Source organism: Chrysemys picta, chromosome 24 (genome assembly GCF_011386835.1).
Source record: "Chrysemys picta bellii isolate R12L10 chromosome 24, ASM1138683v2, whole genome shotgun sequence".
Classification (NCBI taxonomy): Eukaryota; Metazoa; Chordata; order Testudines; family Emydidae; genus Chrysemys; species Chrysemys picta.
This window is the reverse complement of record NC_088814.1, coordinates 12842273-12858661: the sequence shown is the minus strand read 5'-3', so window position 1 is coordinate 12858661 and position 16389 is coordinate 12842273. Positions and strand designations below refer to the sequence as shown.

Below are 16389 nucleotides of genomic sequence, written 5' to 3'. Positions count from 1 at the left end.
GGCCTCGGGGAAACGCTGTCCCTCTGCACCCCGCTGCCTCCTGGGCCCCCACCCGCATCGCCCCGACTCCCTGGGTCCCCCATCGCCCCTGGCTCCCACTGCCTCCCTGGGTCCCCCCCATCACCCCGACCCCTACTGCCTCCCTGGGCCCCCACCCATCTCTCCATCGCCCCGACTCCCACTGCCTCCCTGGGTCCCCCCATCACCCCGACCCCTACTGCTTCCCTGGATCCCCCACCCATCTCTCCATCGCCCCTGGACCTCGCTGCCTCCCTGGGCCCCCACCCGCATCGTCCTTGGCTCCCACTGCTTCCCCTGGGCCCATCACCCCGACCCCTACTGCTTCCCTGGGTCCCCCACCCATCTCTCCATCGCCCCTGGCTCCCACTGCTGCCCTGGGCCCCATCACCCCCATCGTCCTTGGCTCCCACTGCTTCCCCTAGCTCCCCCCCATCACCCTGACCCCCACTGCCTCCCTGGGCCCCCCACCCGCATCGCCCCGGCTCCCACTGCTTCCCCTAGCTCCCCCCCCATCACCCTGACCCCTACTGCCTCCCTGGGCCCCCCACGCGCATCGCCCCTGGCTCCCACTGGTTCCCCTGGGCCCATCACCCCGACCCCTACTGCTTCCCTGGGTCCCCCACCCATCTCTCCATCGCCCCTGGCTCCCACTGCTGCCCTGGGCCCCATCACCCCCATCGTCCTTGGCTCCCACTGCTTCCCCTGGCTCCCCCCCATCACCCCATCGTCCTTGGCTCCCCCCATCACCCCGACCCCTACTGCCTCCCTAGCTCCTCCCCCCATCACCCCGACCCCTACTGCCTCCCTAGCTCCCCCCCCATCACCCCGACCCCTACTGCCTCCCTGGCTCCCCCCATCACCCGGACCCCTACTGCCTCCCTAGCTCCCCCCCCATCACCCTGACCCCTACTGCTTCCCTGGGCCCCCACCCGCATCGCCCCTGGCTCCCACTGCTTCCCTGGGTCCCCCCCATCACCCCGACCCCTACTGCTTCCCTGGGTCCCCCACCCATCTCTCCATCGCCCCTGGGCCCCCACCCGCATCGTCCTTGGCTCCCACTGCTTCCCCTAGCTCCCCCCCCATCACCCTGACCCCCACTGCCTCCCTGGGCCCCCCACCCGCATCGCCCCTGACCCCCACTGCCTCCCTGGGCCCCCCACGTGCATCGCCCCTGGCTCCCACTGCTTCCCCTGGGCCCATCACCCCAATCCCTACTGCTTCCCTGGGTCCCCCACCCATCTCTCCATCGCCCCTGGCTCCCACTGCCACCCTGGGCCCCATCACCCCCATCGTCCTTGGCTCCCACTGCTTCCCCTGGCTCCCCCCCATCACCCCATCGTCCTTGGCTCCCCCCATCACCCCGACCCCTACTGCCTCATTGGGTCCCCACCCATCTCTCCATCGCCCCTGGACCTCGCTGCTTCCCTGGGCTCCTCACCTCCCCCCATCGCCCCTGGCTTCCACTGCTTCTCTGGGTCCCCCTCATTACCCCTGACCCCCACTGCCTCCCTATGCTCCCCACCCATCACCCCAGGCTCCCACTGCTTCCACAGGCTCCCTCTACCCCTCATCACCCCTGGCCTCCCTGGGTCCCCCATTGCCCCTGGATCTCCCACCCATCCCCCATTGCCTCTGGACCCCACTGCCTCCCTGGGTTCCCCCCCATCACCCCTGGACCATGCTGCTCCCCTGGGCTCCCCATCATCCCAGGGCCCCGCTGCCTCCTCCCTCACTGCCCTGAGCTCCTTTCTGCAGCCTCGCACCCTATGCCAACCCCCCTTCTTGCCTCTTGACCATGGTGCCCTGGCTGGTCACCCACATCACCCATATGTAAGGCCAGCCTTGATATTATCCTACTGATACAAGGGTTGCCCCTCTGGTGAGCGTGAGATGTCCTGGGCCTTGCCGGTCAGGTTCCTAGTGGAGGAGAAATCAGTGTACAGAGGCTGGGTGAATTCTAAGTGTGATTTGCTTTATTAACATAATACAGCAGTCCTGGAACAGAGGCAAACCGCACACGGGAAATCCCCTCCTCCCAAAATCTCAGCATGCACCAATGCCTGCTTCCCAGGAAGCTACTCTGTGCCAAGAATTGCCTCCAAATACAGAGAGACAGCAGCCGCTGTCTGCCACAGCTTCTCTCCTAGGACAACTGCATCACTGAATGCACAAGATTGTCTTCCAAAGGGACTGAACAAGAACTCATCAGCCTATGTAACAAGAAGGGCCACCTGGTGCCGCTCACCATAATAATCCTTCAGTGGGATGGAGCCAGAAGTTCTTGGATGAGAGGCCTGTTTCACCTGGGGCTGCCCTGCTCAGACCGTGAAGCGTATTGACAGCAAAGGGCATAATAATAAGCAAAGATTTCCCCCACCCAAAACACAACTGGCGTCCGGCAGCAGCGGCTGCACCAGGGGAGGCTGAGCCTCTCCAGGCCTATTATACCCACCGCCCGTGGGGCCGTGATTTCGGGTGGGTAGTCAGGGATGAGCAGGCAGCAATAGAAGAGCAGAGTCAGAGACTTCAAGCTAAACGGGCTACCCAGGATCTCACCAGCTTGGCAGGGGCGTGTGGTCATGGAGACCAGGGGATTGGGATTGCCTGCAGTGTCAGGCACACAATTTTGCTAGGAGACAGGAGTGTTATTGTTCTCAGAACGGTTGGGAGGGGGAGACTATAACCTAGAGGTGCCCAGGGAGGCATCCTGTCCATATTCAGTCTGGGATGGGACGTATCCAGTTGCCCTATGCTCCAGGGGGTGATCAAGGGGTGCCCTATGAGGGATTTTTTGATAGACACTGGAGTAGTTATCAGCTTGACTATCATAGAAATCATAGAATCATAGGACTGGAGGGGACCTCGAGAGGTCATTTAGTCCAGTCCCCTGCATTAATGGCAGGACTAAGTATTATCTAGACCATTCCTGACAGGTGTTTGTCTAACCTGCTCTTAAAAATCTCCAATGATGGAGATTCGACCACCTCCCTAGGGAACCCATTCCAGTGCTTCACCACCCTCCTAGTGAAATAGTGTTTCCTAATATCCAACCTAAACCTCCCCCATTGCAACTTGAGACCATTGCTCCTTGTTCTGCCATCTGCCACCACTGAGAACAGCCGAGCTCCATCCTCTTTGGAAACTCCCTTCAGGTAGTTGAAAGCAGCTATCAAATCCCCCCTCACTCTTCTCTTCTGCAGACTAAACAAGCCCAGTTTCCTCAGCCTCTCCTCATAAATCATGTGCCCCAGCCCCCATGATCATTTTCATTGCCCTCGAGTTTCCCGGTCTGGACGGCAGATGGATGACTCCATCCCCCTTAGGAGGGAGTCCCCGACCACCACCACCCATCTCCTCCTCTTGGAAGTGGTGGTCATGGAACCCACGTCCCTAGGACAATGCATCCCATGCCCTCTGGTCAATGGGGTCTCCTGATCCCTTCCCTCAGATGACTCTACCAAACCATTCTCCACCGTAGTACCTGTGCAGAGAGCCTGAAAACGGTTTCTTACCTCTCTCTGCATTGGGGGTATGTGTGTTCTCCTTCTTCTTCTGGAGGTCACATGCTGCCAATTTTCTTCCCCATTCTGCACTGCCCTCTCTGATTAAGTCTATGTAAATTACGTTCAGGGTTGTGAAAAAGCCACCCCCTGAGCGACGTAAATTACATCAACTTGAAGCAGTGTCTACACCGATCTATGTTGGCGGGAGACACTCTCACGCCGCTACAGTTTCCGCCTCTGATTGAGGTGGACTACTTATGCTGACGGGAGAGCGTTCTCCTGTTGGCATAGCACGTCTTCACCAGACACGCTGCAGCAATGCAGCTGCGCCGATGTAGTGTGGTAGCGTAGACTAGCCCTAAGTGCATTCAAAAAAGAACTAGATAAGTTCATGGAGGATCGGTCCATCAATGGCCATTAGCCAAGATGGTCAGGGATGCAACCCCATGCTTTGAGTGTCCCTAAACTGACTGGTGCTCAATCCTGGATTCTCAGAGGTGTGTGTGTGTGTGGAGAGAGGAAAAAGTCACACACCCACACACCCACACACACACACACCTCCCCCCCCCCCCGAGTTTTGGCACAATGCCCAGCTAACTGATTACACTTAAAAAGCAAAAAACAAAACAAACCCTGTTAAATCTGTTGCAAAATAAGAGTTGGTCTGGTTCGCACAGTCCTTGCACACACAACTAATCCCACTGATTTCAAAGAGTAAAGTCGGAAGGATCGGGCCCAGCAGCAATGCTTTCTCTACCCAGGGCATAAAAATATGATTGAAAAATTGTTTGAGAATTGAACAAACCAATTTAGTTTAATACACCAGGTGCATGTGATAGTCTGAAGCATTCTATAAAAATAATTATTAGGTTTGTTAAAAAAGGGTAACAAAGTGAACAAACGACTAGGTAAAAGTGGAGAATTGTGGTTAACAAAAAACCCTAAACAAACAAAACACGTTAAAATATATTAAACATACATGTTTTCTTCCAGTACATGAAACATGCAGCACAGCACATCGTAATGCTTTTTTACACTCAGTGGGGCTAACTTTTATTCTTATATTCAAATTCTGTTTGTGTTCTAATTCTCAAAGTTCACAATGCTACTGTATAAGTTAGCATAAGACACCATCATTTCACTTTCAGTGGTGCTTCTGTATTTTCTGCTGAGAAAGCTCTAACTCTGAAATCATCATCATAAATGAAGAGGATCTCATATTTACATATAGTATATCACATGCTCTATCTAGTTTAAGGAAGGTGGGGAGGGGCCCCCAAAATTTTTTAATCCGGACCTGCCTGGGCCACAACTGTTTTGGGAACCAAATGTTTTGCCTAGTTCCAAGTCACTTCCTGTGAAATTCTCTCCCCAGATCATCTGACACGTTATTGACCCAACCAACTGAACAACAGTGTGATCATATCCAATTACTTCAGCTAGTTGCACCATTTGTGGTGTACTGTTGTTCACCATTTCAGTATGGAGATTTAAAATATACGACTAGTTCCTTGGTAGCATGCCCAATAAATTGGAGCATTCTCTCCCGGTGACTGAAAGAATTTCCTCTCTGTCACCGTGGAGGGATGGGGGAAAAAAACCACAAGACTATTTTAGCAAATGGTCATCTGTTTCAAAGTCCCTAATAAATCTGATCTACATTCTGTCCAACAAAATATCCAGTTACGTGACCAAACTGCATTCAGGAAAGAGAAATCCATAATGCAGAGAAATATGATAATTACTGTGTAATACACTATGAATTCCAGAGGAGGTTCTATGTAGTGATTCAAAAGTCAGGAGGATAAATTCTCCCACTGTGTTCTCCTATGATCCATTCAAACCTGCTTCACTCAACACCACCTCATTATTTTCAACAGTTTTAGCATAATTGAAATGGGGGAAAACAGCAGTTTTTCCATCTGCTCAGCAGGAAAAAGCCCCAAAGTCACTTTTTCAATCAATGGAAACGGGGATTTAAGATCAGACCGACCACACTGGCTTTGGGATCCACTCAAATCTCCCCTCTAGGTCTGTGACACTTTCATTTCCAGTGCTTACAAGTATGTGATTCCGAAGCACAGAGCTGAGAACAGTGTGTCACATGACACTTTGAGAGGTGGAGGGACAGAATAAATTCTAAAGCCGTAGCAGTGAGGGAGTACTCTGACAATCACCCTGCTAGTGGGGGAACAAGAATACTCCTGAGGCAATTCTGTGCCACTGCGCAATGCAGAATTTTGCAGAAATTAATGGTTTTTACGCATAATTTCCTTTCCCCCCTAGAAATAGGCTGCGATGCTGCTGGCCGCCAGCAGGGGCCGCTGGACTCGGCTAAGCCCTGCTTGCACACACAAGACACTGCGGGGGTGGGGAGGACCAGGGGAGAGAGTAGAGAGTTCCTGGCAGCTGCAATTCCCCGCACGCCCCGAGGGAAAGAGCGGGCGGTGTGCGGGAAACTCCACACGAGCCTGGGACCCAGCAACAGGCGGTTTCTCCCTCTGGATCCGTGGCCAGTAGGGGGCTGGTGTCTGAGCTGGGAGGACCATGGCTGGACTCTGGGTGGTGGGGGGATGGGTGCCTGGGCTGGGGGGACCACGGCTGGGCTCTGGGTGGTGCGGGGATGGGTACCTGGGCTGGGGGGACCACGGCTGGGCTCTACACGGGAGGGGGGCTGGTGTCCAGCCTAGGGGGGCCACGGCTGTGCTCTGCATGGGAGGGGGGCTGGTGTCTGGCCTAGGGGGGCCACAGCTGGTCAGGGGGGGAGGAAGGAGAGCTGGTGTCTGGCCAGGGGTGTGTGTCACAGCTGGGCTCAAGGGGGGGGGGGGGAGCTGGTGTCTGGCCTGAGGGGGCCACGGCTGGGCTCTGACCACTCGGCTGGGCTCTGGGTGGGGGTGGGGTGGGGCAGAGAAACAGGGACTAGGTTGTCATAGAGGTTTCTTTAACTCTCTGCTCCTGGGGGAAATTTTGTGTGTGTCTGTATTGTTACAGTCATATTTGCTGACAAGTATTTTGAAATAAATTACCAAAATAATTGAAACTGGCATGATTATGTAGTATTTGTTTTCAGAATTTTAAAATATTGTGTGCAGAATTTTTATTTTTTTGGCGCAGAGTTTTTATTTTTTTGGCGCAGAGTTCCCACAGGAGTAAATAGAAATGTGATGCTTGGGATTGTCTGCACTAGGAAGAGTGATGGAGGTTGGGTCAGCTTAAGGAGAAATGCGCTAGCTAACCCCAACCATTTTAGCAGGGCTATGTCTTTACTGCAAAAATAGTTTAGTATTTAAATCAAGCTAGCTACCTCCACGGAAAACCCTAGTAGAGACAAAGTCCAAGTAGATTTTTACCTCAATGTAGCTAGTTGAGGTCATCCCTATCTCCCTATCTGGGACTGACAGACATTCCTGTCAGGAGGGGCACACACTCCCATGCCTTAGAGGATATCAAGGAATTGATAGAACAGACAACAGGCTTCACCCCAAAGAAAGATGAGCAGCAAAAGCGGGCAATTCACCTGGGGGATCTGAAGGACCACAGTGAAGCAAATGGTGCAAACAGCTTTAAAGGTCACTATGTGGGAAATAGCAAATGTATTATAAAAAAAAAAAACTTCGGCCAGCCCTAGCCAAGCTATTTATGGGATTACTCTCCCTTGTGGATCCTCTGATGCGTAATAAGGTGTGAGTTCTGATTGAAACTTTTCCCACATGCTGAGCATTTAAAGGGTCTGTCTCCTGTGTGGATTGTTTCATGTCTAATAAGGTCAGAGCTCCGAGTGAAGCTTTTCCCGCACTCTGAGCATCTATAGGGTCTCTCCCCCACATGCGTTCTCTGATGCTGAGTAAGGTTTGAGCTGTCAGTGAAGCTTTTCCCACAGTCAGCACATGTGAAAGGTCTACTGCCCGTGTGGATTCTAAAATGTGTAATAAGGTTTGAGTTCCGATTGAAGCTTTTCCCGCACTCAGAACAGGTAAAGGGTCTGGTTCCTGTGTGGATTGTCTGATGTGCAATAAGGTTTGAGCTCACACTGAAACTTTTCCCGCACTCGGAGCATTTAAAGGGTCTCTGTCCTGTGTGGAGTCTCCGATGTCTACTAAGGTGCGAGTTCCGATTGAAGCTTTTCCCGCACTCGCAGCATCTATAGGGTGTCTTGCCCATGTGGATACTCTGATGTGTAATAAGAGCTGAGCAGCTACTGAAGGTTTTCCCACACTCCGTGCAGGTGTTTTTTCTCACTCCTGGGGGGATTCTCTGCTGGGCTGTGGTTTCCTGGAGGTCCTGGCCACTTCCCCGACCATCCCCTGGCTGATTTCCCTGCTGCTTCTCTGGCCAGAACGGACTCTCATGACCTTTTCTCTGCTCACGACTCCAGTGAATATTCTTTTCAGATCTTTCTGATAACATCCCGGGTGGTTCCACATGCAGAGTATCTCCCTGCTGCGGATTCTCCTCCTCGTTCTCACTCACTGCCCCATCACCTGCTGCAACAGAGAGAGAATCCAGTCATGAGTCGTTCCCTGCTCTGGAGAAAGGGGGAAAACAAACCAAAATAACTGCTGGAGAGATGGAAAAAATCAGGAGCTGACTCCTCCCAAAACTTTCCCCCGAGGAGAGCGAGGACAGGACCAATCTGCCTCCACTCCGGGGGAAGGGGCGTCAGGGAGGAAGCTGTGCCAGATGTCAGTGAGGATGGGTGGGAAGCTTTGACCTCCTTCATGAGGACGCATCACATGCTGCGGACAACCCTAAACCCAGAGTTCACAAGGTCTTTATAGGGAATCCCAAGCTCTTTTCATTACACGCACAAGTTTTGAGTTAGCACAGATGGGAATGAGTTAAACTATCAGCTCCCAGGATCTCTTGGCTCTGAGCTTGTTCCACATTAGATTTGGAAACTGGAAACCCCGCTCAGGGGAAGAAAATAAGTGAGAGCAGGTGAATTTGTGGGAGATTTGTCACAATGTCCTATTATTTAAAGCAGTAAAATCCCAGAGCCAGCTCCCCAGGTGCTCAAAGCTGCATGATACTCAGCTAACGGGGAGACTTAACTATCCACATCTCTGCTGGGACCACACACAGCCAGATAAAAGAGGGGATCCTAAAATACAGAGAACACATTTCTACGTCCCAGAAAGAGGGAGCTCCAGCCAGAGGGGACACCGCCTGGATCCAGTTCTCACTGACACGGACAATGCGAGTGTCCTACAGAAGCAGAGACCGGTGAGCGTGAGCTAGAGGGGTTTCAGCCCAGTAAGGGATGGGAGGTGTCAATGAACGCAGCAATGCAGAGGTAACAGATGTCAGGAAATCTAGTGAGTCAGGTGCAGTGCGAGAGAGTATTAAAATTCCCCAGCATGTGGAACATGGCTGGGAAATTACAGAATATAATTCAGGAGCAAGAGACTCTTATTTTCTCTGCAAAAGGAGAATGTGAGAAACAAGAATCGGGCCATGTGGCCTCAGGAGGGACTGGCTCAAAGCTCCAAGGAGCCTGCAGGGTAGAGAGACTGTGGCTGCTGCAGACAGAGAGGGGGAAGCGACATTCTCCGAGTCCCCAGAAATCTCAGCACATTGTGACATAAACACCGAAGTGCCCATTTGTGCTGGGGAAGGGAGTGTGAGGGGAGAACGTAAGGACTGGGGAACAGTGTCTGCAGGCTCAGTGGGTAGGGAAGGGCACCCGTGGGGGGAAGTGAGTGATGGAGAGAGGACAAGAGATAAGAATGTGAAAAAAATATGTAAAAGAAAGTGAAAGTGGACTAAAGAAAATGGAGGGTGGGTTTCAAAGCAATGGGGCCTGGGCAGAGATTCTGTGTTAAGGGGCTGGGATCCCCCAAATCTCCCCTCCCCTGTGTAGCCCATGGAGCCCTCACCGTCATCTGGCAGAGGACTCACCAAACTGTGACTCTCCTCAGGGGACAAAGGGTGTCAGCAACACACTGTTGTCATTATCCGTACTAAAAATTGTCATGTCAAGTATCCTATGCAAACAGGTAACATGCCCGTCATTAATAGTACCGTGTGCTACACATCCTGGTCATATGTAAAGAATTATAGGCATGTGCTGAAAAGGTTTTTAAAATGTTTTTTATAAGCAGTGCATAAACTCAGCCTGCCCCAGACAAAGGGATGCTGTTTTCCTGTGTCCCCAATGGAAATGGAACCAGGTAGTTCCTGGGAGGACAAAGAAAAGCCATCTCCATATAACAAACCAAACCCTCAAGCTAAACCAAGTGCGGAGTGGGGTGGGAGGAGAGCCCATTTAGCACTCATGACGGGGAATGCAGCCTGCACACCAAGGAAGCCTTCCTGGCTCTTGGCACAGAGACAACAGTCGCTGGGTCACACAGCCAAAGGCAGCCATTCTGACACCCATCACCTAGGGGACTACGGGGGAGAAGCACCCTTTGAGCTCATACAAAGTGGATCTTTTTGGCCTGAAAACCCGGGATAGCTGGAACTGACTACAGCTGATCAGTGACTTCAGCCCTCATATAGGTTGCGCCGATCACAACAAGTCTTCCATTCTTCTCTTATCCCGGCCTTCCTTCTCCAGGTGTGGCCATGCCTTTGCAGGATAAAATCTTCCCATCTCTTTGGAGGTCAGCTGAGTGGTCGTTTCAGTTCCCGTGGGTACCATTCAGCGACAGCTGCAGTCCATCGATTGTCAGTGAGCCTTGCTATATGCCCACCCCATCACATTTTACTGTACCTGCTTTCAACAACATCCTACACTCCACTCTACTGTCTCATCACGTCATTGGGAACTTGGTCGCTGATTGAAATCCCCAGAATTCTTCTTTCCATCACCCTCTCCGTGACAGACAAGCTGTTGCTCCTCTATCTTCCTAAGCACCCATGTTTCGTTGCCGTATAACATTGCCGGCAGTACTGTTGACTTGAAGAGGTTGGCGTGTGATGACTTGTTGATTTTTCCTTGGAGGGCATCCTTGATAGAACTGAATGCGCGCCAACAGGCTTGCTTTCTTTGCGATAGTTCACCTTCCTGATCGTGGTGCGTGTTGATTTCTTGGCCCAAACAGACGTAATGCTCAACAACTTCTCTTTGTTCCCCCTTGACTATGACACCTCTACCCCGATATAACGCTGTCCTTGGGAACCAAAAAAATCTTACCGCGGTATAGGTGAAACCGCGTTATATCGAACTTGCTTTGATCCGCCGGAGTGCGCAGCCCCGCCCCCCCGGAGCGCTGCTTTACCGCGTTATATCCGAATTCGTGTTATATGGGGTCGCGTTATATCGGGGTAGAGGTGTATTTGGGCTTTTGGCAAGGCATCAAACCGCATAAATTTCATTTTAGAGCGGTTCATTTTCAGTCCAGCAGCTGGCCCGGGGCCCTGCCCAAGCAGGGGTCTGGGGGCCACCGGAGCAGTGGCCCCAGGGGGGACAGAGCAGCCGCTGGGTCCCCAGGGGCTCCCAGCTAAGATTTAATCAGGGGTATTTATAGTAAAGGTCACAGACAGGTTCCCAGGGTCAGTCCACATATGCTATAGTAGCCAGCTGCTCATCCAAACTTGGGCCATATACAATGCAGTGCTCTCTTCCTATTCATAGCCAGTAGTGATCAAATCTGACCCAGTGTTTCTCAACTGATGGGTCACGGCCCCCAGGGGACTCAGGAAAGGCGGTCATGGGGGCTAGGAAATACAGAAAGCTTTATTAGGACCTAAATAAAGAGAATCTCATTCCCCCAGAGCCTGCACACGCTTATCCCTCAAGGTCAGGGATTCTCTGTCGGCCTCTTGAAACACACACCGCGAAGGCTTAACACCCTTCCATTGGTCTGTTCTTACTTTAGAGTAAATGTAAGAAAGTGGCAAAAATTCTTTACCTCAGATAAAGGATCCCCAATGTGAAGTGTGAGAAACACTGATCTCCACTAGCGAAGCCCCCTCCTCCTTCAGAATGAGCCCCTGTACAGCTCAGTGCTCTCTTCCCTTCACAGCCAGTCTGCACACCGTATAGCAGCCCCATTTTACATTCAGGATCAGTCTAGACAAGGGTTCCAATCCCTCACTCCCGAGACTCTGCTGCCGCCCTGTGGCGACGCCCATTAAAGCTGCAGGCTGCACCGTGTAAGGATGTTGCAGCCTCGTCTCCCCATTTCACACCACTCAGGTTCTTGTTCCTTCCCTCAAAGGGAAATGCACCCGTCAGCTCAGGATTCACTCTGACCCCCACCAGACCTCACCGCAGGAGTGACCTGGGCAGTCGCTGTCCCACCGCTTTCAGGTTTATCTCGGGCTGGAGGCAGCAAGCCCCTGCCGCTAACATGGTTCTTGGTCTGAATCCCCCCCATGAGAGACAGAAACGTACCTGTGTTGTTCTCCAGCTCCAGTCGCAGAGTCTCTGGGGAAGGAGAGGATGGGAGAGGTGAGAATTCAGGCCCTCGCATTCATGGGCATATTCCTATTGGTTACTAACGTACCTGCTGTTCATTATGAGATGGTGACCCAGTGCGCGGCTGATAACTCAGGCAGAGCCAGCCCCACAGGCTACTCGCATGGGGAAGGGAAACTCCCTGAGCTGGAGCCCAGGGTCAGCGACACACTATAGCCCGACTCCTCCCCAGGGCGAGGGGCCCTCTAACCAGAAGGGACATTGCTGCCAAACTCCAATTCACCTTTGAATCCCAGCAGCACCTCCTGCAGGATAGCACTTTTCAGAGAGAAATCGCTGAGTCTCTTCTCCAGCTCCGCAAACCCCAGCTCTGGCTTCTGAAACGGCCCGTCCTCCCTGCTGAGGAAAGCAGGAAGGGTGAGACATGGGTCTGATCCCCAATCCCAGAAGCCCCCAAACTCTGGGAAACCTGCATCTGAGCTTTATCATCTGAGATGTCACCTGCCCACAGCCCTGTGCTCTCCATGGGCCCAGAGAGATGGGATGTGGGGAGCCTTTGGGGCCCTGAATGGAGACAGGTTCTGGTGCCCTCCCTGGGACACGCTGGGGTGCTGTGCCACCCTCCACTCTGGGTTATTCCAGTAACAAGGGGCACCAGCATTGGGATATGTGGAAAGGGAGGAGACAGAGACCAGAGAGTGGGCGTGTCTCATGTGCTCACAGTGGCCACAGACAGAGCCCAGGTCTTCTCCGGGGATTGAACCTGGACCATTTAATGCCAATAGCCCTGAGAACTTCAGCTAAAGCAGTGACCTCCGGGGTGTCAGCCCCATTGGTGGAGAGGCCTGTATCCCTTATCATTGTCCTTAGGCTAGGGCATAAACTGGGGACACCCAGGCACAAAGATCCAGGGGGGGGGGAATCTGCCCTTTATATAGAAAGCTTTTAATTACTGTTATTTATAAAGTACTTCATTGTCACAACTTTTTCACTCACTGGGAAAACAGCCACTTCTCTATTTCTACCCTGTTTCCCTGCCTTCCCCCTGCCCCTCTCTCTCTCATCTTTGTCTGTTGTGCCTCTCCTCTGTTCTTCCCTCCCTAGAGCAACTCCCTATTCCTACTGCTCAAGGGCTTCACACCTGTCCCCTCCCCATCCCACCTGCTACAGAGCTCAGCAGTGGACATTCAAGTGACATCATTTCAGCTACACACCAATGAGACTCCCAGGGGAGTTCACACATCTCTGAACCGGGTTTCAGGCTGTTTCACAGACTCAGGCCTGGGCTGCACTAGAATATTAGGTTGTCTTAACTACATTGCTCAGGGTGTGAAAAATCTACACCTCTGAGCAGCATAGATAAGCCAACATGAGTGCCCCGACAGACAGTGCTAGGTCGAACGAGGGTCTTCCATCGACCTAGCTCCTGCCTGTGGGGAGGTGGATCACCTACACCAGTGGGATGACCCCTCCCATCACCATAGGGAGCATCTCCACTGAAACGCTGTAGACAGGCCCTCAGGAAGGCACCATCGCCTCCCTTTGCATTTCGGAAGGTTTCTTTGCAACTGCGAAGGCTAGAAACCTAAGCTGAGATTCTGCACACTGTGAACACGTGATGTGGCCACGTAAACACATGAGCCAGGCTGGGTCCGGCCCACAGGCCCTATGTTTGCCAGTCCCCATTAGCTGTCAGATAGTAAGAGGCTCTTCTCCTTCCTGAGGCAGCCACTAAGGAAAGACGTGATCTCAGGCACTCAGCCAGCAGGTCACAGCGGGGGAAGCGCCGCAGTCAGGAGAATTCCAATTCTAAACCATCGCTTTCCACACGAACGGTGCCATGGAGCCCAGGACGTACCTGCTCTCAGTGCGTCCAGCACCCTGCACAGGGGGAGAAAGGAGAGGCAGTCAGTGGGCCTGTCCCAGGCTGGGGTGGCCTCCTGCTCTGCAGGGGAGTCACCACTGGAGCCGCGGGTATTTGGGGAATTTCAGACACTTGGGTTCACATCTCCCTTCCCCACTGCTGGGACATCTGCCCTCAGCAACCCCAGGAGTCCCTGCTAGGTCGCCATCGGGGAAAGTCTCTCCCCAGGCACTTGACAGGAAGAGAATATTCCCCCTAGTGCTGAGAGCCCCCCCAAGTCCCCTCACAACACTGAACCCACTAGCCTGAGATGACATGGGACCTTGGGCCTGGTGGGGGGGAGGGTGGGCTGGGAATTTCACCCTCAAAGTGCAAACGCAGATAGACATTTACAGGGCAGGAGAGACGGTCTTGGGGTTACAGCACCCAGGACTCCCAGGTCCCAGCCCTGGCTCTGCCACAGACTCACTGTGTGACTGGGGCAGGACTGCGCTCCGTCCTGTGCCTCACTTTCCCCTTTGTACAATAGGGATAATGTCCCTGACCCACCTTGTGAGGGGCGTTGGGGTCTAGGGCTGAGAAGCAGCGTATTAGCACTGCCATAAGCCAGTCTGACCTGTGGGGATTGGCTCCCTGGCTGCTGCTGCCCCTCCTCTCCAAGCAGGGAAATCTCCCCGGATGGTCTGGAGACGCCCTCATCCCGTCTCCTGACGATGGCTCTGGCTAGCTCTTCCAGCTGGGACAGCAGGAGCTGCTCCTGCTCCTCCAGAAACCCTCGCAGCTCCTTCCACTCCGCAACGATCTTCTGCCTCTCGGCTTCCGTCTGTTTCTGCAACCCAGGGAGAGGGCGGCTCGGTAACAGGGAGAATCAGACCTGTGCCCCCAGCAGATGGGAGTTATTTACCAGAACACAGGGTTGATGCAGCGGGTGATGGGAGCTCAGTTAGGCCAGGAAGGGTGCAGGAAGGAGCGTGGGGTGAGCTGCACATGGCTAACGGGGGGAGGGGGGGGGCTTTCCCCCCAAAACCTCATCAAATTGCACTTAGCCAAACTCTTCATCTGCCCACCCACATTTCCTCTCCTTCCCCACCCATCTCCCCTAGGCACTAGAGAGGAACCCTGGTCACTACAATATCTGAGCAGTCCTTGGGCAAGGTCTCTCCAGGCCACAGACCGACACTGTCCTGCACAGCAGCCTCTTGGACCCTAAACACATCATGTTGCCCCCACGTCTGACCCTGCCCTCTCCCTGGGCTCCAGTGGGGATGTTTCCTGGCTGAGGCTGGCAGGACGGGCCCTGCGTTTGGTGTCACTCAGGACACTCTGATCCCAGGCAAACCTGAGGGGCAGGGGGCTCTGGGCACCTACCAGCAGCTCTGCACTTTGCCGCTCCTCCTCGGCTTTTCCCTCACAGGCCAGATGCTCTCCCGGTGCCTCCTGGAAGAAGCGGGGGGAGGGATGTTACAAACTGCTCGAAAGAGCCTCACAGCTTCCAGATTTCAGGGCCCAATCCTGCCCTGTACATGCCTGTGCAGAGCCCCTGGGACTCAAACTTGCTTGGCAGATACAGTTCAGCCTCAGTGAGGAAGATCTCAGGGGGGCAGTGAGAGCAGAACCAGGTTTTCCAAGGAAGACACAGGACACCCTGGTGAAGTGACAGGGCTGCAGCCCAAACCTGAGCCCCAAACATTCCCCAGCCCCACCCACATCCCAAACAACCAACTTCAGACATTCCCCAACTTCCCCAGCTCCAACCCCAACATACCCAAAGTGCTGGATCTGAACATGGACCCCCTCAAACCCAATATCCCCCAAACCACCCCCCCAATGCTCCGACCCCTGCACACACACTGGCACACCCCCAAGGCCAAGCTTAAACCTCCCCCACATCTACAGACCAACACATCACGGACTATCCTGGCTAAGAGCCATTCACCAGCCGGGTCCGCGCCCCGTGCTCCCGGTGTGGACGCTCCCTGGGTCTCTACCCCGGCATCGGGGATAGTCCGGCTCGTCCCCTGGCCCCGACACCCCGGTGCTTCCCCGGCTGCGGGGCGCGCGGAGCAGGTGTGTCCCCGGGACCCGCTCCGACCCCCGGCTCCCCGCCGCGCCCAGCCCGGACCCCCCACGGGCCCCCCCGGCCCGTGTCCCGGCCGCGCGGCCCCGCCCACCTCGCCACCCCGCTGCCGGCGGGGCCGGAGCAGCCGCCGCGCTGGGCCCCCGGCCCCGGCCATGGCTCCTCGGCTGGACAAAGGGCTGCGGGCGGGGCGGGGGGCGGGGCCGCCCCGGATTGGCCGAGCGGCGGGTAGGGCCCGCGCAGGGGGGTTTGTGACGCTCGGGGACTCGAGCTCCCGAGAGAGGAGCCCGGAGCCCAGGCTCCGCGGGGCGGCGGGGGGGAGCTTGGGGGTCTCGGGCCGGGTTGCAAATCAGGAGGGATGGGGTTTTTGGTCAAAAACAGTCACGATCTGCTTCCTCCTGGCTAATGTGACAAATGGGTCCATTGGATGGTTGAGGCGCGCTGTTTCACTTTGGGTGTGAATACGTGAAAAGGGAGGTTAGGTTTGGGGTACAGCCCTGCCCCTGAGCCCAAGGTGAGACCAGAGTGGCCCCTTTCATTTTTTTCACTGGCTTCCTCC

General features: G+C 54.3%; 1 protein-coding gene across 2 annotated transcripts; it reads right to left on the bottom strand.

Annotated features, from left to right (window-relative positions):
• Positions 1-4311: 4311 nt before the first annotated feature.
• Positions 4312-16056, bottom strand: LOC101941363 (E3 ubiquitin-protein ligase TRIM15-like). 2 transcript variants are annotated; one of them, XM_065577751.1, is made up of 7 exons: positions 15925-16056; positions 15122-15190; positions 14370-14582; positions 13748-13770; positions 12173-12288; positions 11866-11898; positions 4312-8049 (listed from the first exon to the last, which is right to left on the bottom strand). In XM_065577751.1, exons 1-7 carry the CDS (start codon positions 15985-15987, stop codon positions 7991-7993), a joined length of 576 nt encoding a protein of 191 aa, XP_065433823.1. In that variant the 5' UTR covers positions 15988-16056; the 3' UTR covers positions 4312-7990. The 2 variants fall into 2 exon arrangements, with proteins under 2 accessions (XP_065433823.1, XP_065433824.1); XM_065577752.1 differs by having other exon boundaries at positions 12173-12285.
• Positions 16057-16389: the final 333 nt, after the last annotated feature.

What these genes read in the sequence shown, in the direction of transcription:
- LOC101941363 (XM_065577751.1), bottom strand. Translation starts at nt 15,987, where the DNA reads ATGGCCGGGGCCGGGGGCCCAGCGCGGCGGCTGCTCCGGCCCCGCCGG. An exon ending in GCTGGACGCACTGAGAGCAG is followed by an intron (nt 12,289 to 13,747) that starts GTACGTCCTGGG and finishes TGCTTTCCTCAG; the next exon opens with CAGGGAGGACGGGCCGTTTC. An exon ending in GGTGCTGCTGGGATTCAAAG is followed by an intron (nt 11,899 to 12,172) that starts GTGAATTGGAGT and finishes CTCCTTCCCCAG; the next exon opens with AGACTCTGCGACTGGAGCTG.